We start from the raw sequence: 23,675 nt of genomic DNA, 5'->3' as shown, positions 1-23,675 counted from the left end.
ATATTGCTTTTTTTAATTGTTTGTGCATTTAAAATGTTTAGGTTCATGACGTATTAAAGTTGGGGTCATTAGCACCACCTGCTGGACTGAATTGTTTCTTTTTTTTAAATCAAAATCTGTTTCACCTGTTGCTGCTTCTCTGAAATTGCAACCGCACTAAGCACACTAAATAACTTTTATGCTAAACACAATTTAAGACATTTACTTTTAGTTGCAAATAACGACAGTGTTAATTTTATTTTGTAATAATTGCACAAAGTCAGTAAGAAGTTGATAGTAGAAGTAGTTGATAGTATTCTCAAGATCCTTGACTCTGATTCTGTCATCACTTTAAGGAGTACATCAAAGATTAAATGTTTATGCTTTGACACTCAGTCACACACACACACACACACACTCATTACTAAGAATTACTAAGAATTTCGATTGACCCGTTGACCTTACCGTTATACTTATGCAGTGTGGGAGGAAGCCTGATAGCCCAGAGAGAAACCACATTTGCATGAGGACAACATACAAAAAATTTGAACCCAGGACCTGCTTGCTCCAAAGCAACAGAGGAACTAAATGCACCACTATTGGTCTGTATTTCTCCTAAGAGGTCACTAATTTAACCCAGCAGTTTATAAGTGTGAAGGCTGCTACTCTCCTTTGCTTGGGTGATTTTAACCCAGCTAATTCCATAGATTTTTGCTCTTCTTTATCTGATTTGATCAAATATATTTCATTTAATATTATTTAAGTGCTAGACTTTTAAGTACTAAAATAGCGGAAGGTTCACCCTACATCTCAGGTATCTCCACAGACATGATGAGACAGTGAATTTTTAAAAATGATTTATGGCTTCCTTAAATTCAGTCCTTCAACAAAGCTTGATATACGACATAAATGCAGAATGACTTTATTGTCCACTTGTAATGAGTAAAATCTTAAAATCATTTGAATAAAAACCAAGTATAAAAAGCTTTGGCTTGACTGTTTTCATTTCCTCTTGATGAAGAAGTAGATGGTGACACGGGATTCATGTTTGTTATTGCAGTTTTTCTTAACTAACATTTAGAATCAAATGTCACAAATAAAGACAGGTTATGTAGAAAAAAATATGGCAGTTAAAAAGAACTAGCACAATTTAACAAAAATCATAGAATTTATGTGCACATCAGGTTAACAATTGTAACAGTGATCAGTTGTTAATTGCATTTGTGGCAGAGTTTAATGCATAGATTTGTCCTCTTTAGACAAAACAAAATTAGCTGTAGTAATAGTTTAAGATCATAATTACAGTAAACATTCTTTAGCACTAAATAACAATACTTTTGTTGAACTTTGAGGTAATCTTCCGTAAATTTTGCAGATCTTCAAAGAGACTTTTTCAAAACTCATCAGGTACTTCCATGGAATTTGAATGGAAATAAAGGAAAAGCTCTATAAAATGTTTGAAAAGTACTTGGTAGATTCCAGAAAAGTTCCAGAAAGTACCTCAGGAGTTTCAAGAAAGCTTGATTAAAAAAGCTCTTAAAAGTATCTGCCAAAATTCATGAACGTTTCAGAAAGTGCTTGTTAAGTTCCTGAAAGTATCTGCTAAGTTTTAGAAAGGTTCTTTGAAAGTATTATCTAAGTTCAAGTATAAGTTGTAATATTTTGCACTACCGAATATTTGCTGTATTAGTAAAATTGTCAGAGGCCCATCAATGCTTCATCCCTCTTCATTAGGTGTCAGTTGTTGGTTGCAAGCCTTCTGATCTTCATCGTAACGGATTTGATGGCGTAAGGGACTCCACTCTGCCTCCAGGTGTCCCAAAGGATGTGCGTCCTCTTCCCCTGGTTCTGTTCTCCGTCTTCGGGGGAGCCGTTGAGGTTTGCCAGTCCGCACTGGTTGAACCACCACCCTGTGTGGTTGTGCAGGATGCTGCAACTCTCCACCGTCCTGTTGGCAAAACTGCATGACGGGTTGCAGCCATCGTTGTCCACGTCCGCGGCGCTAAATGGAGCTGTGTCCTGGTTCTGCTCCTGCTCAAAGCCACGGAAAGCGTCGCCTGAGCAAAAACACACATGCATAACGCCACATATCAAACAGTTTGAAAATAGCTGTAGATGTCTTCCTTGTTTTGTCATACCTGCACTGCCTGCATATCTGCCCAGGTGGATTCTGAAGAACTGGGTTTCATTGTCGAGGCGGAAGTTATCGTAGGAAGCATAAGACGTGACGTCGTTGTTGGACACCAGAGCGATGTGAAGTTGGAAGCGAGCATCTTTCTGGTTGACGATGTGAAAAACCTTCTTCAGACCCAACCAGTGTTCTCCTATAGAGCCAAAGAAGGAGAAATTTGATGAGGATCAAACTCCACTGGAGCTTTAGGCTTCTCCTGGTTTGATAAAATAGGAGAAAGAGTTGGATTTGTCTTTCTGACGAAAAGGTTTTAAGATAAACCTGATTCTCGAATGATAATGAATACAGGTATGCACAACCTGCAAGGTTTCCAAAGCCATTAATGTAATCAGCCCAGGATCGTTTGAAGTCATTCAAGCCATCAGTTCTCCTCTGCATCACAGTCCAGCCACCTTCCATGTAGTCCATCTCACAGAACACCTTAACAACATTTGTTTAGGTTTTAACGATGAAAACTGGCCAAACGGGGAATGCCTAAATTCATTTTGTACCTCAAAAGAAGAGTCTGTTTCTTCTGGATGGATTATGTAAATACCACTGGGGATCTTTGGGACGACTGACATCAGGCTGTCCTTGATGTCACTGCAGTCCCGTCCTGATCAAAAGCACAAGTGATTAAATTCAAGAAAACATTCGAGCCATTGTTGCTAACAACTAAAGGGGTTCTCTGATAAAAATCTCACTTTGCACACTAATAATTCCTATTTACATTTGGCTTTTAATTCTACCTTTACCTGGTTTAGATATGATGCCTTACACTTTTTCACATTTTGTCACATTACATCCACAAATTTAAGCGTATTTATTTGGATTTTATTTAAGATAGAAAATAACCCTCCAGCCTGCATGTTGTATGAAGGAGCCTGTGTGTTACCGTGGGACTGAACAGGCTTTATCGAGTACATCTCAGTGTTGCTTCTCTGGACCTCGGAGCTGAGCATCTGCACTTTGCTCATCAGTTCTGAAACCTGGAAATGTGACACAGCAGCGGTCACTACTGGCCAGTTAATTCCTTTAAAGTCTCCTCATCAAACCAGAAAATCCTAACCAGGTTTTACCTGACCACTCAGGACATCTAAGCCTCTCTGCTGCTCCTCCATCACATCCCTGATTAGCTTTCGGGTGCTACGTCCAAATGCCAGCAGGGACTGCTGCAGCTGGCCTGCACACATAGAAACAGACGTGCTTAGTGAGCACCCAATATTGATGAGAGAGCTAGCAATGTTGCAAGAACAAAATAAAACCTCCACCACAGATTGAGTGTTTTTCATCCCGGAGGAGTTTGACGGTGATGTCACATGGGACGGAGCACGCATCGTGACCTTTGGTCTGCCTGAAAGCCTTTTGGCCTTTGACAGGTGAGTCAGAGAGTTCCTCGTTTACTGTCTCTGATTGGTTTAAATGGCCAGTGGTGCCTCCAGTCTACAGGTAAACAGAAGAATACAGTTTGATCAGATAGCACACAGACTGCCTGCGATCAGAAAAACACTAGAACGTTTTGCCTTCATTTTTTATGTTAGGTTATATGTTACGAGATATTGCTATTTCTTTTAGAGCTTTTCAAAAAACTCCTCATTATATGGGAAACCGAGCATCTGCTGAAGAATATTTATTCTGCTTTTTAAAAACTTGAGAATCTAATTTACAGTGTGGCTAGCAATATTACGCTGTCAAAGTGTAATAAGCAAAAAACAGACATCTTTATCATTTCACGTCTTTTCTTTTTGCTACATCGGCAGTTTTACCTATTTTGTATCCAGAAAGCTGTCATTTTCAGCTTTCTGGAACCAGGTGTAAATTTGTAACTTTAGGATATTTTGTTCCTACTTTTGTGGGAAGTGGTTTGGAGTAGCTTCAAATAATAATCAGTAGTCTTATGAAAGTGACTGATCAGTCATTGGTTATGCTCTGTAACATTAAATCCTACTGAAATGCAACAAGAGATTTGAGCATCTTTTTTTGTCTTTTTTATTTATAAAATTCAAAAAAGCTATTCACTGATGAGACATACATTATTATGCTTTAGTTAAGTTTACTGGAATAAAATGGTTGGTTTGCGGACATAAAAGCGAATAAGATTGAGAAGAAATAGCAAAGCATGGGGGCATAAAATGGCTAAGAAGCAAACTAATCTGGAGCTTACTGGGATAAATGGTAGCTGGGATATACGTAGATTTGTTTAATTATATGATGAAAATACCATTAGACACATTATAATGTCTGAGAATGCATTAGACCTTAATTCAAATATCTCAGATTAAAATATTGGGGGGTTTTTAGGGATAAAGTTTTGACAAAACATCCTTCATATTTAAAACAGTGTTTATCTCAATAAAATATAAAATGGGTTCTCTAACTTTCTATTTTCTTTATAGAATATAAATGTTTTCTTCAAACATTGACAAACACAAACCGAATAAAGCAGCTTGTTTGGGCCTGTCGCTGACAGCTTATGGGTTCTGCATTACTCTGCCTTCCATAAATCCTAATAAATGTTTCCTAATACAGAAATGCGAAAACAGATGAACAATTTTCAACATGCATATACATACTGTGGAGGAAACCAGCTGAGGCAGGAGCAGCAGGAGGACAGTTGTTGCCCACATCATCCCAGTCCAACTGTGATTATTTCCTCACAAAGCGAGGGGGCGGAGCTCTTCCCACCAACTTCTTCATTTATACCTATTTTTTTTTCCACAAACTGTCCACATCTACTGTTTGTATTCCAAACCCCCTTTTCACTTTCTCCTCAGTTCCTCTCACACGTGACAGTGGGAGTGACTGGCTGAGGCTACTCCCACTTCCTTGTAAACTCCCGTTACATCAGACGAGTTAAAGAAGGGTGCTAATGAAAATCTGATTACGTTTCCCAGAAGGAGCTGAATGTGCAGATTTTTAGTTTTGTGTTGGAGCTACTACTTTTCTATGTGGTGTGTCTCTTAACCAGACATTGTTGTTTTAAGGGTTACATCCTGCCGCCAGCATGAGAAACAGATGTGGGGAGAAAAAAAAAAATGTGCAGCTTGTTTTATTGAACCCCCAGTCTTGGCTTGTGTCGCTGCGTGGGAGCCGCAGCTGAAGGTAGGGTGCAGACGGGGCAGGGTGTTTGTTACTTGTGCTCATGTTTCCTCCAACCCTAAGCACTGAGTCAAAAGCCTCCTATAGAGCGAGACCAATTATTCCAGTAAACTGGGCATTTAAGCAGTGAAGAAAGTAAAAAAAAAGCAAAAGAACAGCTGAAAATGCCAGGAAGAGTCCAGCTGGAGTCTGTCGCTTCCTTGGAAAAAGTTGCTGAGCGTGCCAATGGAAAGGATCACTGCTGCTCCAGGCCTCTGTGAGTCTGCAGCCATGGTCAGAAAGAGGAATGTGGAAAAAGCATGGCGCTGTTGCCTCAGGGACCCCACATCTGTGCAACTTTACATGCTGCTCAAAAACAGTGTGTGCATGTCAATAACGGGTGAACTCATGAAGATCAAGGGAATAAATAAAGGCCTAGTAAGGAGGATCTAAGCTATTTCAGGAACCATGCTTATTATTACAGCTTGTTACATTTTTTGTGATTTAATGTTTAGAACAGCTAAATAAATATATATTTTTTTAAAAAACACAATGCCTCTGCATGACAAAGTATACAAAATGAAAAGATGCTAGCGATCTTTTCATTTGTTTCAATTGGAAACTTCTCATCAAAGAGGTCAAAGGTCACATGTGGGATACCCCAAGGTTCAATCCTAGGACCCTCTTATTCAATATTTATATGCTCCCCCTAGCTCAGGTTATAACAGGAAATAATATTAGCTACCATAACTATGCAGATGACACGCAGCTCTACATTACGATGTCACCAGGTGACCTTTGACCCCATCCAATCACTGAACAGATGCTTAGAGCAGATAAATGTGTGGATGTGCCAAAACTTTCTCCAGCTGAACAGAAACAAAACTGAAGTTATTATTTTTGGACCTAAAGAGGAACGATCTAGAGTTATAGATCTAGAGTTATAGATCTAGAGTCAATGCACATCTTCAGTTATTACAACTGAAAACCAGCGATCAGCCCGAAACCTGGGAGTAGTGATGGACTCTGACCTGAACCTCCAGAGCCACATAAAGACAGTTACAAAGTCGGCCTTCTATCACCTGACGAACATTTCCAGGATTAAAGGACTAATGTCTCAGCCAGATCTAGAGAAACTCATCCATGCGTTCATCTTCAGTCGTATTGATTATTGCAACAGCGTCTTCACAGGTCTGTCCAACAAATCAATCAAACAGCTGCAGCTGATCCAGAATGCTGCTGCTGGCGTTGTCGTGTTCTGTGTTTTCTGTGTGTTAATTTCGAGTTTGTGTCTCCGCGTTGTCCTGTTCTCCCCTTGATTAGTTCCCAGGTGTTTCTTGTTCCCTGATTACCCCCAGTGTATTTAGTGTCACCTGTGTGTCTGTTCTTTGTCGGGTCCTCGTCTAATGTGCGTGCTGCCTGTTGCTGGACTTATTTATCATTAAAATCATCATTTCTCACGTTACCTGGGTCTGCTGCATCTGCCTCACCACATCCACCGCACCAATTCATGACACGCGTTCTCACTAAAACCAGGAGGATAGATCACATAACACCAGTTTTAAAGTCCCTCCACTGGCTCCCTGTAGCTCAAAGAATAGACTTTAAAATACTGTTGTTAGTTTACAAATCACTGAACGGCTTAGCACCACAATACATTAAAGATCTGCTGTTGTTGTATCAACCTTCCAGACCTCTCAGGTCTTCTGGTTCTGGCCTGCTCTGCATCCCCAGAACCAGAACCAAACGAGGAGAAGCAGCTTTCAGCATCTATGCACCACAAATCTGGAACAAACTTCCAGAAAACTGTAAAACAGCTGAAACACTGACTTCTTTTAAATCTCAACTGAAAACCCACCTGTTTAGAATTGTATTTGAAATCTAATCAATTACAAATTTAATGATGGAACTTGACTTACTGTCGTGTTTTGATTGTTGATTCTATGTTGCATTGTGCTTCTGTGTTTGTAAAGCACTTTGATGTAAAGCACTTTGAAATGCCTTGTTGCTGAAATGTGCTATACAAATAAAATTTCATTGATTGATTGATTGATTTGATAGCGAAACTAATTCCAGTTTGCTACCAGTAGTAGATCTGTGCATGCTGTAGTTTACTTTTATTAGGTATGTGGCTTAGGAAGTAGTAATATTTATCTCTATCTAAATTTGTGAAGATAATGCAAAATATCCTTTCTGATTTCAAATATTCTCAGTAGGTTGATTGGGCTGTACAATCACTATTAACTGATTCAAATCTTTGCCATGTATGACAATTCTCTCAAATTAATGTTAAACAATTTGCTACTACAATGCTATCTTTATTTGATGTGAGGAGGCAACTCACACCAACATTGCTGCTGTTTGGGAAAGCAGCTTAAAAACCAAGAAGAATGAAGGAATCAGTGAAAATGAAAATGAAGAACCACGATTAGAGAGCAGCGATTATCTACGAGTATTAAGCTGCTCACAAAACATTTGTCTTGGTTTACTTTCAGCTTTTATTCAGTGAGCAAATTTTTGATAGAAAAGAACAACACAAAGACAGTATTTAGCTCTCAGCTTTTTATAGTGAATAAAGGACTACCTAAAAATAAAAGAAGAAATTAATGTAAAAAAGGAGACAGTGCCACCTGTTGTCCACATGAGTGTTTCACAATAATGTTTCTTATCAATGTGTTGCTAAATGTCTGTTTGGATGTAACCTATAGCTATATCGCAGAAAATGATCACAATTTTAAAGTAACTCAACCAAAATGCAACTTATTTAAAACTAATTTTTGTGACAAAATGATCAAATTTATTTTACTGAAATTATTAGCAGTTTGCTTCTCAGCTGGCAATTTATTTCATGATGTATGGCTATGTGATACCTGTTTATAAAATGGGATTGCTAAGATATAATCACTTTACACAGAGTTTAGGAATGAATGTGAACACTGACTCAAAACCCCTGACTTGTAACTCAAACAGCCTAAAAAAAAAAGCATGTTTTACTGTTTGAATGTATTTGACATCGCCGAAGAAGGCAGCAATGACAGTGACTGCATCTTGACAAAATAAGCTCTTCATTCCACAGTTAAAAAAGAAGAAAGAAAGAAAGAAAGAAAGAAAGTCTACGCAGGTGATTACAAACATAGAAATATGGAACATATGTCAAGTTTGATGCTGTGCAGAGCAGAGCATCTGGCTTCCCTGACAATGAGCAACTTGCCGGGAAAGTTTCTGTCGACCTTTTCTTCACCTTCAATGTTTGCAGCTCCTTCTTGAAACAAGGAAGGGAGTAATCACACAGTACCGATCAGTCAGACTCTGATGGCTTTATGACACAATGTTTTGTTCTTCTCTTTTTGTAGAGGGAACAATTTACCAGTGCTTTACACTGTCCTATTGTTTCTAATTTTTTTCTTTTCCACCTCGAGAACTTAAACAGATCCTAGTGTAACAAAAACCTCTCGGCCGCTTAATAACTTAGCCACAGAAAATCATTTTCATTAGATTGACTGAATAAATATTCAAATGTGAATTTAAACATTTTGAAATTAAGCAGAAATAAATTTTCTAAAGGCATAATAGTGCCCAAAAATTGTACTTAAGAAAGAGTAGCACTACTTCAACACATTTTTACTCATGTAGTCATCCAAGAAATTACTCAAGTACGAGTAAAAAAGTATTTGGTAAAGAGTAGTTGATCAAATCAAATGTAATATTTAAAAATTATACAATCAGATGGACCAAATTATAAAGTTAAACAGACATTTTGGTGTTTTAAGGTACAAAAATGTCAATAATTCATATAAGTAACAAAAAATTACAAAATCAGGCAAGAGAAATTTTTCCAAATCAGTTAATTTCAATAAAAATATATATATATATGAAACTTTAGCAAAGAACTGCAAGTGTGTGTTTATGTCTGGTGCATTTTTGGTTAAAATATCTTTGTTTTTTATTCAGTGGGTAGAAAATCCAGACTTTTTACTCAAGTAAGAGTAGAAATACTTCATAATAAAATTACTCAAGTAAAAGTAAAGTACGGCGTAGTAAAAAAAAATACTCCTAAAAGTACATTATATCAAAAAAAAAAAAAAAAAAAAAAGTTACTCAAGTAAATGTAACTGAGTAAATGTAACTCACTGACTACACAACTCCGAAAATATATCCCTGAATAATAACACTTTTGGGACTTCATACTTTTGGCCGTCAGTAGTTACCAGCAGCTGCTGAATTGTGGGCTCGCTGGTGCGTGTTTTCCGCCAGGGGGCGCTACACTGCGGCTTGAGCCTGCACGGGACAAACAGGCTCCGGCTGGGTTGGCCTCATCATGGGGCGGATGTTTTCTCCGCGCAACTTCCCAATTTCCCCTACCCAACCCCCCCCCCCCAACCAAAAATACACAAGACCCTCCAGACCCAGAGTCGGGGAAAAAGAAGGACTTAATGCGGCCCTTCTGTGAGATTACCTGAGGTTGTTGCAGTACTTCACTCTCTACCTCTTAACGACTGGAAAATGCACAAGCTGGATTTAAAATATAAACTAAACACAGAGTAAATGGGATTATTTGGGTTTTCCAGCTGACCAGCTCTGTAAATAAACTCCTGCTTTTCTTGAAGTTTTCACCAGCGATGGTTTACATATCTGTCTTGAGTGTGGAATATTTGCCCTGCGACTGCGGCAGCTTTAAACCCAACAACCCCGCCCCTCCGCACTATCACATGAATCTGGACTGAAACGCTGGATGGGAAAAGTTTAGAGGTCTCGGTGAAATCGCTCTTCCCCGGCCAGTTTTGTTGTGCGTGCGCCCTGCCTCGCCCTTTACAGGGTTTTTACTCCACCGTCCGTCTCGGGGAAAACGGAGTCGGCTTGAGCGTTTTCCAGACTGGGACTTCTTTTTCTCCCTGCAGGAACACACAGGGGAGGAGAAGGAGAAGGAGGAGGAGGAGGAGGAGTGGGGACGCTCTGGCTGCTTGAGGTATGTGGGAGGCATGTTGTGCTCTGCCGAGATTTGATTTGATTTTTTTTTTTTGTCCGCGATCTTGGCTTAAATAACACCATTTCGACCACGTTACCTGACGCTTGGTGTGTTTCCCCCCCCCCCCCCCCCCCCCCCCTGTTGCTAAATAACTTGGAGAAGTTCGAGCTTCAAACACCGAGGCAGCGACGCGAAAAGTTCAAATGGGGTGGGGGTTTAAAAGAAGACGGAGGGGGGGTCTGAAAGTGTAAACAAATCTGATCAGAACTGTTGCACACAGGCGCATCCAACCCCGTTTTTTCTCGGCAATCTGCGTTTTACTCTTCGTCTGTTTTACATGAGCGGACTTTTTCTACAGATACGTTTCGATTCCAAACTTTGGGCGACATGGACGCGCACCGCGGCGCGCCTCCGGCGGGGCAGCAGGTCGTGCACGTCCGCGGGGACTCCAAGACGGAGCTGGAGGCCCTCTTCAACGCGGTGATGAACCCCAGCAAGGCGACCAGGCAGCCCCCGTCCGTGCCCATGAGGATGAGGAAGTTTCCGGACTCTTTCTTCAAGCCGCCGGAGCCCAGGGGCCACTCCAGACAAGTAATATTACTGCAAGCTGCTTCACGCTGCAGGATGTCTATTGTTGCATAAAATTCACCAATATTTAGTGAATGAATTTAGAAATTGGAAAAGTTATTATTATTATTATTTGTTTATCAATACAGTTTTTATCTGTCACAGCATTAAAATGCTTTTGCCGTAATCAATTTACTCTTGTAGTTTAATTTCAGAAGATGTCAGGAGGTCGTGACCCCTATTTAAAACCACTGTGTTCACCAAAAACTTTGCAAATAGGAATTTTAACAACAAGAACAATATGATCCGCTGGTTTTTGTACCAGTGTTTAGGGAGTCCAGAGTCCTCACATCTGAACATAGCAGTAACCATTTCTCTTTTTAGATCCAGAGCTTCATAATTATTTTCTCTGGCCTGTGCAGCTGCGTGGACAGTTTAAAACATCCGAATGTTCTACAGACATTTTACTGCTGTAAAATTGATCACCATGCATTGAAAGCAAGGCACAAACTATCTAAGGTGACAAAGAATACACAGATGCTGCAATACTCAAACTGGACATTGTGCATCGCTGCAGGGCTGCAAGAAATCTAATTCAGGGTTTAATGTCTCTGCTGAATTCATTTCAAGTTGCATTTTCTTAGTTTGACACAAACTGTTGCACTCAGAACTACAACCACGAAAGGTCACTCAGTTTTGCCATTATCAGAACTCTTCATGTTGCGTTTTTGTAGCTGATTTCGTCTCCTTGTCATTTGCGGTCCAGTTGTGGGAAAATCTCGAATGAACACAAAAAGGTACAGAAAGTGACAAACAGAACTTCACCAGCTGTGAACGAGTGCAATCGTTGCTTGAATTGTTTACGGCACCTAACACATGCAAGAGATTCATTTAAGGACATCTAAACCCTAGATATCAGACTGTAGGATGTTCCGGCTAGTGTTTTGTCACTCTTAAAAAAAAAGTTGAAGTCACTACAGAGGGGACGCTAACCTGCATTAACTCCTTTTAAAATTCAAATAATTTTTATATTAAAAAAATCATAAATCATTTAAAATATGTTTAGGATTTTGTTGTGACAAAAATCCTGCACACTTTAACAGAAAATCAAGCCAATCAGTAAGGTACAACAATGTAAAACCAAAAAAAGCTCTTAGGCTCCGTGTGGATGCACACCTGTGAATAACCTCACATAAATGAAGTTTAATTTATTTTTTTTTGATTTACTTACATTATCTTGTCCCTTTAGTACATACCTGCTGCCATTTAAAGTTAACTTGTTTAAGCAGAAGTAAATTTCTGCTACTGTAGAAGGATTTTGATAGCATTTGTTCATTTGCATCCTGCAGACTAAAGTCTGGAGAGACGGAACAACGGATCAAAAGATCTTGTTGCACAAATGTGTCAGTCAGAAACACAATCCCATATTATAAATTCACATCCATGGCACAGTAACAACACGCTTAAAGAAAATATGAGAAGAGAGTGAAATCACAACTGATGGAAAGACGAAACAAAAACCTTTCAGAGACAGTGCCTAGAGCCGGACGGCAACAGTGAGAGAGCTGCAGGAGTTTCTGCTCGATGTGCTTCACATGTGTGTGTCCTTTATTGGAAAAGTGTCAGATGAAAGATAAGTTTGTAAGACAGAGGTCTTTTCTTCCAAAGAAAACATCCAAACTTTACTGAAGTCTTCCAAAGCCTTAGCCACTCGTGGTCTAATGAAACCAAACCTGAATTTTGATCCACAATTCCAAAGAAAACAACAGTGAAGCATAAACGTGGTAGTAGCAGCATCATGCTCTGGGATTACTTCATCTTTTGTAAATAAAAATTTGAGTTTGTTTTCTTTTGTTTAGTTCATTAACTAAAGATACGTGCTCATAATCTAAATGATTTGGAAACTTTTGTCAGGCAGAAGAGGTAAATATTGAAATCTGAAGCTGAGGGACGCTGATGGACTCTTGCCAAGGAAAACTAAATGTTGAACTTGATCAAAAGCTGCTTAGGCTTTGGGTTAAGTGTGTGTACACTTATGCAGACAGGTCAATACAGCTTATTTGTTTTTCGGTTGAATTATGGAGGATAAATGCCACGTTAAAGGAGGAAAAAAGTTTTGAAATGATGCATCACAAAATCCTGCCACTTTCCAGTGTACTTTTTTTTTGCAATGAAACCATTTGGCGGTGAGACTGTCCAGTGTGAGAAGCAAGTCTTGTACAGTCTAGCTTTCGTTACCCATTTGAACTTGCTTTGTTTTTGCTCTCAGTTTATGTTTCGGATTGCCGTTTGTCACTCTTGCTAACCCTGCTCCTTTCTCGTCAGGCCAGTTCAGACGGAGGCTTGTGCGGCTCCCTCGCCCCTCATCACGTCCGCGCTCATTCCTCCCCGGCCTCCCTCCCAGTCAACTCCCTCTCTGCTCAAGCAGATGCAGATGCAGCGGCCACACCAATCATACCCGATGATGTGCCACTCCCCGACGGTTGGGAGATGGCCAAGACGTCCACTGGCCAACGGTACTTCATCAAGTAAGGGCTTCCTCCAGCTTTATCGCTGTGTTGCATCTCTGGCTCTGCAGGTTTTCTTTAAAAAGGGTTTCTGTGCCGGATGACAGTTTCCGAAAGCAGGTTGTGCAAGACAGATTCTGAATCAGCAGATTTTGGAACTGGAAAGTGGTGACCTTAATATTTTAGGCTGATAGATGTCCCAAAGGATCATTCCAGCTCTGATATGATTCAAAATATTGGGGGGTTTTTTCTAAAAGTTTTTTTTATTTTTATTTTTTGCCACACAAGATGTTCTCATTTTTCTAAAAGTAAAGTGGCAGAGCTGTACACAGGATTAAAACTCCTGCAGACAGGAAACAGTTGAACCAGTTCTGTGGCCTGTTGGGTTTCACCTTCATGAGAGCACGTTTCCTGCTCTGTGAAAAGCCTGAGATTGATGTGCAAGCACATCTGGTCGTACAGGTAAAGCGAGTCTGAGGGAGAACGCTCCTCGCCCTTCAGGTTACTGCGGTTTAATAGATGCATCGCTTGCTGTGTGTGTGTGTGTGTGTGTGTTTCTTTTCTTCAGCCACGTGCACAGGACGACCACATGGCAGGACCCCCGCCTCTCGCAGCTTCAGTCGGCTGCAGCCCAGCATCAGATCGCCTGCACCCCGAGCCACGCCCACTCCTTCAGCAACCCAGCTCCCACTACGCAACCAAAAAATATTGTTCCTGAGACAGGTATCACACTGCAGTGCTGTACCCTTTTTGTTGTCGTCTGTCTTCCTCTGACCTGGAGTGTGTTGGGTGTTGTTCCTTTGGGATTCTCTTTGGGTTGCTTGCACTAATGCCTCTGCTTTGAAAAAATGATCAGGCTTAATATGTGAACCTACATCAGGGTGAAATTAAAAAAGAATCATGCAGGTTCTATAAGTCTTTTTTTCCATTATTAGCTTGATATAAATGTCTAAAGGGTCAGTTTACCCAAATTGTATTTCTTTAAATGAGAGAATCAACCACAGGATGTGATGATGCAACACGTGATCATTGACTTTAAGTACAACCTATAAGATCTTTTTTAAACATCAATCAGGCTCTCATAAAAACTCTTTCTCACTGGCTTCTGCTTTCAGTTGTCATCCACCTGCGTATTAGGCATTATCAGACCCATAATGGTTTTAAGTGTTACTGACAAATCTTCTCTCTGAGGAAAAACTGCTTGGAGAAGCTGTTTGAAAGCTTTGTTGGGCTTCACCCATCAAAATATTACATTGTGCAGGAAATAACATGTATGTCCAGATCAGTATTCATTGCGCCTGGAACCGATTAGTCAATTAAGATGAATTGTTTACCAATGCTAAGTGCCAGGCCGATGTGACGTTAAAATTAATCTACTTGCTTGAAAACCCAGCAGTTTCAAATGGCAGCACAATGCCACATTACATTTCATCCATATTACCCCTATGTTAGCTTAGATGCCTAAAATGTAGAGTAGTGCAGCAACTGCGTCCCTATTTTTAAAATTGAGAGAGTAATAAATTCGTTTTTGCTAAAATAAAAATCATAAAACAGGGAAGCAAGGTTAAAGCACCTTGTAACATAATTTGGTGTCCATGTTAATTACTATCATGTCCGTCTTCCACTTATTAACTCGCTCACCAATGATGTTCAGGATGTTTCAGAATCTATTTTTCTCGATAATAACGTATATTTATTCTCAGATTGAGTTTCAGCTGAACATCCTTTATATTTCATGTTTCTCTAAGACCGACTTTACTCCGTTAAAGTAAAGACTCAACACTTTCCACTACTTTCATCAATAAATCAATGAATTTAAGTTTTAGGCTAAATCTAGCATGTTTACTGCATGCTTTGATAGGACTTGTTGATAAATCCACTTGAAATCTATGCAAAACTTTAATCTACTGCCTTTTTAACTATTGTTTTTGCACCTCATATTTTGCCGTTTGCACGGTACTGGCAGACAGCTAGTATTGTCTCTCCTTTACAGTCAGTGTAGTTTTAAGTGGTGAAAAAGGCTTAAAAAGTTGCGTTATGCATGTATAAAGTCTTAATTCAGATCCTTGGCAGACACCAATCTTAGTTTGTTTTTTTTAATTATTTTCATTCATTCTGAGTTTTTTTTATTTATTTATTTTTTGCAGTTATGATTAGTTCCATCAACATTTTCCACCATACTTGTTTAGTCCATTGTTTACATCTGACCTTGGTACTTGCCGACTCCTCCCAATAAAATTGCGATGTTTGTCACACCTCAGTGACTTAAAAGTTGGATGAAATGTGACATGACCGTTCCAGCTGGTTGCACCAACATCAGATAAGGATCCAGTTTGGGAGCGTGTATTTAAGCGACCTGGGTGTGATATCGAGAAGAAAATTGATTTGTGCTAAAAAATAAAAAAATCAGATACCAGTAACACATTGGTAGAGAAGTTGGCTTTGCGCCACTTTTGTCTGCTGTGTGAACATTTGGTCATTCACACCCAGATTTGTTTGATCAACAGCGAAATGTGCAAAGCCTGTGAAACAGCTTTACAAAACATGCACATGATAAAAAGCAGTGATTTTAAAACATCAACATAAATTTAAAAAGTTTCAATCACATACGTACATTTTTGCAATGTTAATTACTTGCTTAGATACTATTTGATTGGGTGTTGGAAAAACGTCGAGGCAATGTTGGGGTTTGTTTGTTTGCCACAGGTTTTCTGTGAAAAAGTAAAGGAATCAATCATCTTCTCCTTTTGTAACTAGTGCCTCATCTGGATGTTTCTATTAAGAAGTAGCAATTAAAACCTGTGGATCAGACTAAAATCATTGATTGTGGGGATGAGACTCTGTCCTGTACTGTGACACTCAGAGAAGACTTAATGTGCGAACCACAAGATCATCATATCAAATATTGTAATCATATTTGTTTGTCTGAGCATATCAATTGAATGTTTCAAGGAATATTAGTCTTTATTAGGTGACAATCTACTTTGTTTTGAACACATATGTAACTTCCCACTCAAGATTATTTATACATTTTCTTTGTGCATTTGCTTTTGTTCTAAAATGTAAAAAGAAATATGGTTCTTTAATTTAAGCATTGAGCAAAAAATGTAGGTTTGGTGGATTTTGATTTATTGTTTTAAATTGGAGCATAAGAAAAAAGTTCTTTGGATCGTAACATTGCTAATCAAAGTTCACAGAGTTAAATGGGAAGGTTTACACTTTTTTCCAACGTAACCCCTGGTTTTTAAACGTTACCTTGGCCCAACTGACTCTTCACCATCTAATGAGTCAAATATTGCTTTCCGTATTTGGTATAAAACAAACTGAATGTACAGTGGACTACAGGACATCACCCAGATCCTCAACTATGGCAAAGCCGTAATCAGATTGCTTTCTGTTGGCTTGTTTTGTAAATGTTCCCAGCATTGGAGACATTGTTTCTTCTGAGAGGTATTTTAAAATTTTTATAGTGTGATTTGGGTGAGCAGACCCTTTAAGGATGGACGTTCATTTACACACACACTGAGGTTAGGCAAAATGCACATACAGTTTTTTTAAAAAATGTTTTTAATTGTAAATAAAATAAAGCAGTGATTCATTTCTCTTCCTAAAATCTGCAAACTACAAACTTTCCTCTCAACACTCCATTGGCTCCATCAACCATTTGCCTTCTCACTCTGTACTTTTACTGCTGTTCAGGTCCACTGCCTGAAGGCTGGGAGCAGGCTGTGACTACAGATGGAGAGATGTACTACATTGATCACATAAATCAGGCCACCACATGGGACGACCCGCGTCTAGGTAGCACACTATAACAGATTTTGTGCCTCCTGAGTTGATAATTGTCAATGAGAAACATTGTGTTCCAATGTGCGCCAATAGGACAGCTCAATGTTTGGCAACAAGACAGCAAAAAAAGAAGGATCTCAAAGTGTTGGACAATCTATTCTTCATGAATTGTTTCACTGTATGATTTATGTTTCATTTCAAAGAAGTTCATGCATATATTTTTAATGTTTTTTTTGTGTGTCGTAGCCCCGAAGGTGAACCCGGCCATCCTCAGTTTGGCAATGCAGCAAAGACTTGAAAAGCTCAGACTGAAGCAGGGCATCCCTCCACAATTTGCCCCACAGGTCATAGAGAACGCCAAGCTGGAGCGAGTCGTTCCATAAATATTCAATGTTATCCTAAACTTCTGCTTTCTTTAAAGTTAAATGAAACTAAGCATACACGCATCCAGGTGCAGGAGGCGGGAGGGAGCAACCAGATGCCCGGCGGGATGGACCATGACAGAAGCGCACAGATGCTTGTCCCGTCAGTGGATATCAGGATCAGGGCCCTAAACCAAGAGCCTAACCTTAATGGGTACGTCTTTACTAACACAATACTGCAAGTTAGTGAAAAGTACTCGATTTATAGTTGTATTGTTCATACATAGAATACTCAGAAAAAAATATGTGCCAGTAGATTTGTAAATGTATCTTTATTCCTGACCCTAAATTGCATTTACCGGGCTAACAAAGGAATAAAAGTTAGCAGATAGCGTGAAGATGTTTTATAGTGTTTATATAGAATCTGTTGGATACTGTGTTGTTGCTCAAGAAGGTTCCCAAAACTCTTTCTGAAGCAATCAGGCTTGTCCAATCTATTGTCAGACAGTACATAATAAATTGGTAGAAGTAAAAGACCAGGGCCTGAGGTCAAAAAATGGATTCACTCAAATAACGCTGTATGTAGCATTCAGTCAGGTGTCACTGTGACTTGCACTGAGTACTTAGATGCCAGAATTTTGAAACTACTTCACGTGCCAAAAATTGAAATCCCAAAAAGGAAACAGAGTGCAGAATCCAATATGGCAGCCATGCATGAGAGAATATATGAAGTTCCCAAATTAAAATTAATAACCTCCCTTCTGATGGGACGTATTTGGGAATATCTTCCTTTGAATGCATAAAATGCTGAGAATTGGTTTGTTTTGGCTTTTTTTTTCCCCACAGTAGTTTTTAGTCTGTCACTCAGAACAACAATTAGTAAAACCCATGGAGTTTCCCACCTTACAGCTGGAATGTTGTATTGTTGGCTGTAACATGATTCCCTGATCCAGGTTGAAACTTCTGGTAAATGTGACACAGCATCAGAGTAACTTCAAAGAAACTAAATTCAAACTTTCATACGGGCTTACAGCAACTTCTGAGCACCTTTATACTCTTTCATACATTTGCTGAATTGTGGTGACCGAAATAATTATCCTCTAAGTGCAAAAGGTGGCCAGACCTGAAAGAAAAAGATTGTTTTAACCCCATAATTATTTGTTTCTTACTCAGGGCTCACTCTCGCAACGAAAGCACTGACAGTGGTCTGAGTGTCAGCAGCTTATCACGCACGTCGGACCACATGTTGAGCTCTGTGGATCACATGGACACTGGTATTGTTCCTTATAGCTGTTTTTATCAACTACCAAGCCAAATTCATGACATTTTTAATTTTATTTTTGTTCTTATTTGTTCAAAACATATTCTTTAAATAAAGAATATGTTTGTTTTTTTTTTACATATTTGTTGAACCTATCACCATGTCGTGGTAGTATGTTAAGTGACAAGTAACCTTGGAAAAGATCGATCTGCTCCACCTCCTCTTGGAGCGCCTATTGCCGAAATGCTTGACTATTGCTCGTGGGGAGAGACATTTCAGTAATCTAAAACTAATAGAAAAAATTTAAGCAACCTACTTGCAAACTGTATGCGGACTGTAGGATGTAAAATTCATTTGCTGTAAATATTGTGCTAGTTATCAGTATTGGACCAAAGAAAGCAAGCCTTTAAAATTGTGACCCTTTTGATGGGTCAGATAGACTCAAGAAATTGTATCAGCAGCTGCCTAGGGGGGCCCAATTTAAATTTTTGGCAGGGGGCCCAAGATTCCTGGCAGCGCCCCTGCTTGTTAGCATATATATTTTATTTTTTAAACATTTGTACAATGGTGCAATAAATGTATGTAAGTTGTACAGGTTATTGTAAAAACTGTTTTATGAAGGAAAGTAAAATATTCATCTCGTTCTGTGCCTGCGATTTGTTCAGGTGACTCAAGTGAGCCTCCCTCAATGGGCCTGCAAGAGTCGATGCCCGTGCTGCCGATAAATGAGGACCTGATGCCCGGCATCCCCGACAGTTTGACTTCAGACATGTTGATGGAAATGGACACAGTTCTCTCCGGGCCGCACATGGACAGGGACAGCCTACTCACCTGGCTATAGACGCAAGCAGCCGCCATCAGTTTTGAGTGTGGTTTGAAATCAAGCTTTAGTAGCATGACTGAGAATTCTGGAAAATTTGAGTCGGATTTAAAAGTGGTGCAGAACAGCTACTAGGAGAGAATATGCTACAGATATGTGATGGATATCTACTTACAGAATTCACTTCCTGGCCTTTGTTAAAAAAACAAAAAAAACAAATGACTCTCACAAAAGCTGGAGGTTTTCTCTTTTTGGGTCTGGTTTTTGCAAATGCTCCTCTTCTTTTCATCCTGGTCCTCCATCCAAAGTCACACTTGGGATTGCCACGAAACAGGTTTGAACACAAAAACCTGTTAAAATAGCATTAATGTAACATAAAGATTTTATTTAACAAAATAATAAAACATTTTAAAAAAAGGTTTAAAGCTCCTAAATTATCCAAGTGACTTGTGAAAGTTAAAAGCAGCATCTCATGCTACTACCTCTGAGCAACTTGTGATTTTATTACATGTTAAAACTCTGAGTTGTATTTTAAAACCAACTTTTAACAACGTTTTTGGCGTAAAGTGAGCAAAGAATCAAAGGATTTTTTTTAGGTAAAAACTAGGATAGTTTCGAAATCTCTGGGCATCTCTTCTTAAAACGGAGGGAATGGTGCCCTCTTGTGGCGAGTCAGAAAATAACATTTCCTCCCTAAACCTACATCAGTTGCGCAAGTTTAAAAATAAGTAAAAGATTCTCAGGATCTGTCTGCCTGAGTCAATAAATCCAGCCGACTCGAAAGCATACTGCCAATGTATTAGTTTTGAACATTAAATATGTACTTTTAAAACTTTGAGACTTCAATATATAAGCGAATGAGCACATGATCAGGGTGAGCTCCAACATAATGCAGGATTTCCACAGAAAACTGTAAGGACGATTCATCAGTTTTTTGTTTTGTGTTTGTTTTTGATTCTTAGATTTTCTTTTGTCAATAATGATTTAAAAAAAACCTTGCGAAAAAAAAAATCATATCGATATTGTCCACCAATATTTGGGTAATTTTAAAACACTTTTAGTATTTTTTTTTGTTTGTTTGTTTATTCCAATATTTTTATTGTAGACTTCTATTCCATGCCAGCATTGAACATGAGTTTCACAGGTGCAGTATTTATTTGGGATTTCTAATGAACTCACAGTGCTGATAGTTGTTTCATTTTCATTCTACCAAACTCTTGTTTTGCAAAAAATTTTCTCTAGTTGCCTGACCTGAGGAATAAAATTCACAGCCTAAGATTTTTGCAATTATTATTATTCCATAACACCTTTATTGCAATACTGGATTGGAACATTCCTAGTATTTCCCCATCTTTAGTTTGAGATGTATCCATTCAACGGGTCAATATGAAAGACACTCAAATAGTGACAGCCTCTTTTTTCATCTCATCAGCTTTAAAGTGTATAAAATTCTCATTAACATTTTAGATGCTACTTTTTCATTTATTTCTGAAAATCTGTTCCATATACTGAATATTTCTTGATCTAGTATTTTCTTTTTATTCTGCTTTTCACTCAAAAGTCATGGCAGTGAATGTTGTTGGTGTCAAAGCATCAGAAAGTGAGATTCAAGTGTTTTGTGGAAAGGAATGTCTAACTTGGCAAACTAGCCGCCTTCAAATCCCAAACCTTCATAATTTTTTTTTTTTTTTTTTAGATTTAGCTTTCTAAATATTGGATTGATTGTTTGTGTGACTCTTACTTGTGTAAATACATTTAGAATTAAAGGACCCTTTTGAAGTGTTTTTAAACACTTAAGTTGATGCCGTACATTTTTGTAATACCATCAGATTTTCATTTTTAGAGAATGCTTTATCCCATGATTAGTGTTGAGGTTTAAGCTAGCCATACAAGCTTATAGTGGAGATAAAATTATGCCATTGAGAATCAACGGTTTGTTCGATCATGCAGGTGACTGCAGGGGTCAATTTGATGAATTTTTTCTTATTCTAAACATGAGATCAATTTTGATTTTACTCCCGACCATATGTTTTTACTATTCAGCCAATATCAATCCAAAACATGTAGCTGCCCAGATGTAACAAATATTGGGAAGAATAGTTGTGTTTTTGTTTTTTTTTAAACACCTTAAAGAAGTTGGGATTCCTGGTAAAGGTGACATACAATTTGAAATGCTGCATTTTTAGAATATTTTATTCAAACTGCAGACGTCAGGTCCAAGCGTCGGTATATGAGGGAGTTTCTTTTATTCCCCTTGTTAAGTCAAGCCATGTGAAAATTATATCGGTTTTTATCTGCTTGGTTGTTTCTGCAGTGTGTTTAGAGTTGATCTGAGTATTAAGCTATAAATGACCAGATAAGACCATTGGTTCCTAACCGACTTCTTCCTTTAATGTATGTGCAGTTCTATAGACTTCATTCTGAAAATCCCACATAAGCAGCCGGTCTTGTTTTAGTAGCTCTCATTTAAAGTGCCGAACAGCTTAACAAGTGATTTATTGCACATCATCAAACACACTACCAAGTTTATTATTTATCTTGGCATGCATGACACTTGCTATGTTCTGTATGTTGCATATAATAACATTTATTGTACTATTTACAAAGAGTTTTGAGGTTTTTTGTTGTTTTTTTTTTTACTTGTTTATGCATGATTAATTAATTATAATCAAATTAAAGAAGTTTCTGTTTAATAAACTTTTAAATTACACCTGGATATTTTGCTTCCTGTTCTGTTCATTTCTACGACCAAACAGCACACAGATGTGTATCTACCTGTAGCTGAATTAGGATTTATATGTTTTTCCTGAAAAGTCAGAGCATTAAAGCATCTCTGCTTTCCATAGTATTTTGTTTTTATTTCCCTTGTATTTGGAAAATAAAAAGACCATGGGGAAAATTGAATTTAAATTTTAAAAATTATTATTTAATTTTTAAAAATTGAATTACATTTTTTAAATGTAATTTAAAAAAAAAAAATCTGTCTACATACATTGGAATTTTCCCTCTTTCAATTTTCCAGTTCATCTTAGCATAAATTTTTTAAGTTCTGGATTTGAACTGAACCCCCAACCCACAAAAATACCCAGCCGATCAAATCTTGCTGGTTTTGGTCCCTGGAGTTTTCCTGAATCATACTCTTGTTTCTTTCTCGCTTGGATTTATGTCATTACTGTTGTCATTCTCAACACTCTTCTATATTTATTAGCTCAACTGTGTATGTGATATTTAAGTGAGCTAACTCCTCGTTCTCCTGTAGTAGACATTGAACTTTCCACATCATGAGCCTACCATCGTGGCAGACTAGATAACCTATTGATGACTTCATTTGCATTGTGTGGTTTTACACGTTGTGACATGTGCTCTGAAGGTTCTGTTTCATCAGAACAGGAATTACGCCTCATAATCAATCAGGTGCAGCTTCATGAACTCCCTTCTTGGTGTCACGTGTTCATGAGTGACAAATGGTTTCTGTGGAGTCACGGTGTTTTAGGAGGATTGCTGTGTTTATATCAACCACATCCTGTCAGTGTCCACTGATCAGACATGCGTGGTACTCAACGTTTTTCTTCATTGGGTTTCTTATCTCTGTTATCTTGATGACATTTATGCATAGCTATTCGACTCCTTCAAGGACTCGGAGTTCTTCAAACTGTTTAAATAACGTAATTTCCCCAAAATAAATCCCAAACTAATTAAAGAACTAGTTTGAACTTTGAGAAGACGAAAGGTCAGGTGGTTTTTGCCCCGGAGAGCCTGGCTGTTCTGCACTGACAATTAATTGACTACGTGACATTTTTTGCAAAAAGGTCAGACTGGAGGAATTTAGGTGAATTTAGGAGCTGTTGTTAATAGCACCTAATTGCTGTTAGAAACACTTATTTTTCAATGACTCTTGAAAATCACTCGAAACAGCTTATCTGGGATGGGTGTCCACATTTTATTAAATATTTTTTAATTACGAAACATTTCTGTTTGGGATGACTGAACAGACAGAAACGCTCACATTGCTCCTGCTTTGCTTCTTATGGCTATTTTAGAATTTCTTTTAAAATCCTGACTTCGGCTGTAATTTGCTTGGTCAATCTTCTTCTACTGAATAATCAAATCTACTGTTAGGGTCACAACCTAAACTTGAGTGGGTCGCTCATTTTTTGTTTTTATGTTGTCTTAAAG

The 23,675-nt window shown here is 38.5% G+C and overlaps 2 protein-coding genes and 1 long non-coding RNA gene across 10 annotated transcripts; 2 read left to right on the top strand and 1 right to left on the bottom strand.

The window, feature by feature from the left end:
• Positions 1-829: 829 nt before the first annotated feature.
• angptl5 (angiopoietin-like 5) lies at positions 830-4,928 on the bottom strand. Of its 2 annotated transcripts, none has more exons than XM_028032623.1 (8): positions 4,723-4,928; positions 3,415-3,592; positions 3,229-3,332; positions 3,045-3,138; positions 2,662-2,765; positions 2,470-2,590; positions 2,118-2,303; positions 830-2,036 (listed from the first exon to the last, which is right to left on the bottom strand). In XM_028032623.1, the coding sequence occupies exons 1-8, from the start codon at positions 4,777-4,779 to the stop codon at positions 1,717-1,719; spliced, it is 1,164 nt and encodes a 387-aa protein (XP_027888424.1). In that variant the 5' UTR covers positions 4,780-4,928; the 3' UTR covers positions 830-1,716. The 2 variants fall into 2 exon arrangements, with proteins under 2 accessions (XP_027888424.1, XP_027888425.1); XM_028032624.1 differs by having other exon boundaries at positions 3,421-3,592; positions 4,723-4,926.
• A 4,983-nt stretch (positions 4,929-9,911) lies between these two features.
• On the top strand, positions 9,912-20,485 carry LOC114153416 (transcriptional coactivator YAP1-like). 7 transcript variants are annotated; one of them, XM_028031957.1, is made up of 9 exons: positions 9,912-10,193; positions 10,552-10,784; positions 13,086-13,288; positions 13,836-13,990; positions 16,967-17,068; positions 17,303-17,400; positions 17,478-17,632; positions 18,592-18,692; positions 19,345-20,485. In XM_028031957.1, the coding sequence occupies exons 2-9, from the start codon at positions 10,581-10,583 to the stop codon at positions 19,518-19,520; spliced, it is 1,194 nt and encodes a 397-aa protein (XP_027887758.1). In that variant the 5' UTR covers positions 9,912-10,193; positions 10,552-10,580; the 3' UTR covers positions 19,521-20,485. The 7 variants fall into 7 exon arrangements, with proteins under 7 accessions (XP_027887758.1, XP_027887760.1, XP_027887757.1 ...); XM_028031959.1 differs by lacking the exon at positions 9,912-10,193 and having other exon boundaries at positions 10,207-10,784; positions 17,514-17,632; XM_028031956.1 differs by lacking the exon at positions 9,912-10,193 and having other exon boundaries at positions 10,207-10,784.
• LOC114153419 (uncharacterized) lies at positions 13,997-15,953 on the top strand. The gene is made up of 2 exons (XR_003597321.1): positions 13,997-14,628; positions 14,677-15,953. It is a non-coding gene; the product is annotated as an uncharacterized LOC114153419 (long non-coding RNA).
• Positions 20,486-23,675: the final 3,190 nt, after the last annotated feature.

Source organism: Xiphophorus couchianus, chromosome 11 (genome assembly GCF_001444195.1).
Source record: "Xiphophorus couchianus chromosome 11, X_couchianus-1.0, whole genome shotgun sequence".
Classification (NCBI taxonomy): domain Eukaryota; kingdom Metazoa; phylum Chordata; class Actinopteri; order Cyprinodontiformes; family Poeciliidae; genus Xiphophorus; species Xiphophorus couchianus.
Note: the sequence above shows the minus strand (reverse complement) of the source record. Positions and strands in the feature narration are given on the sequence as shown.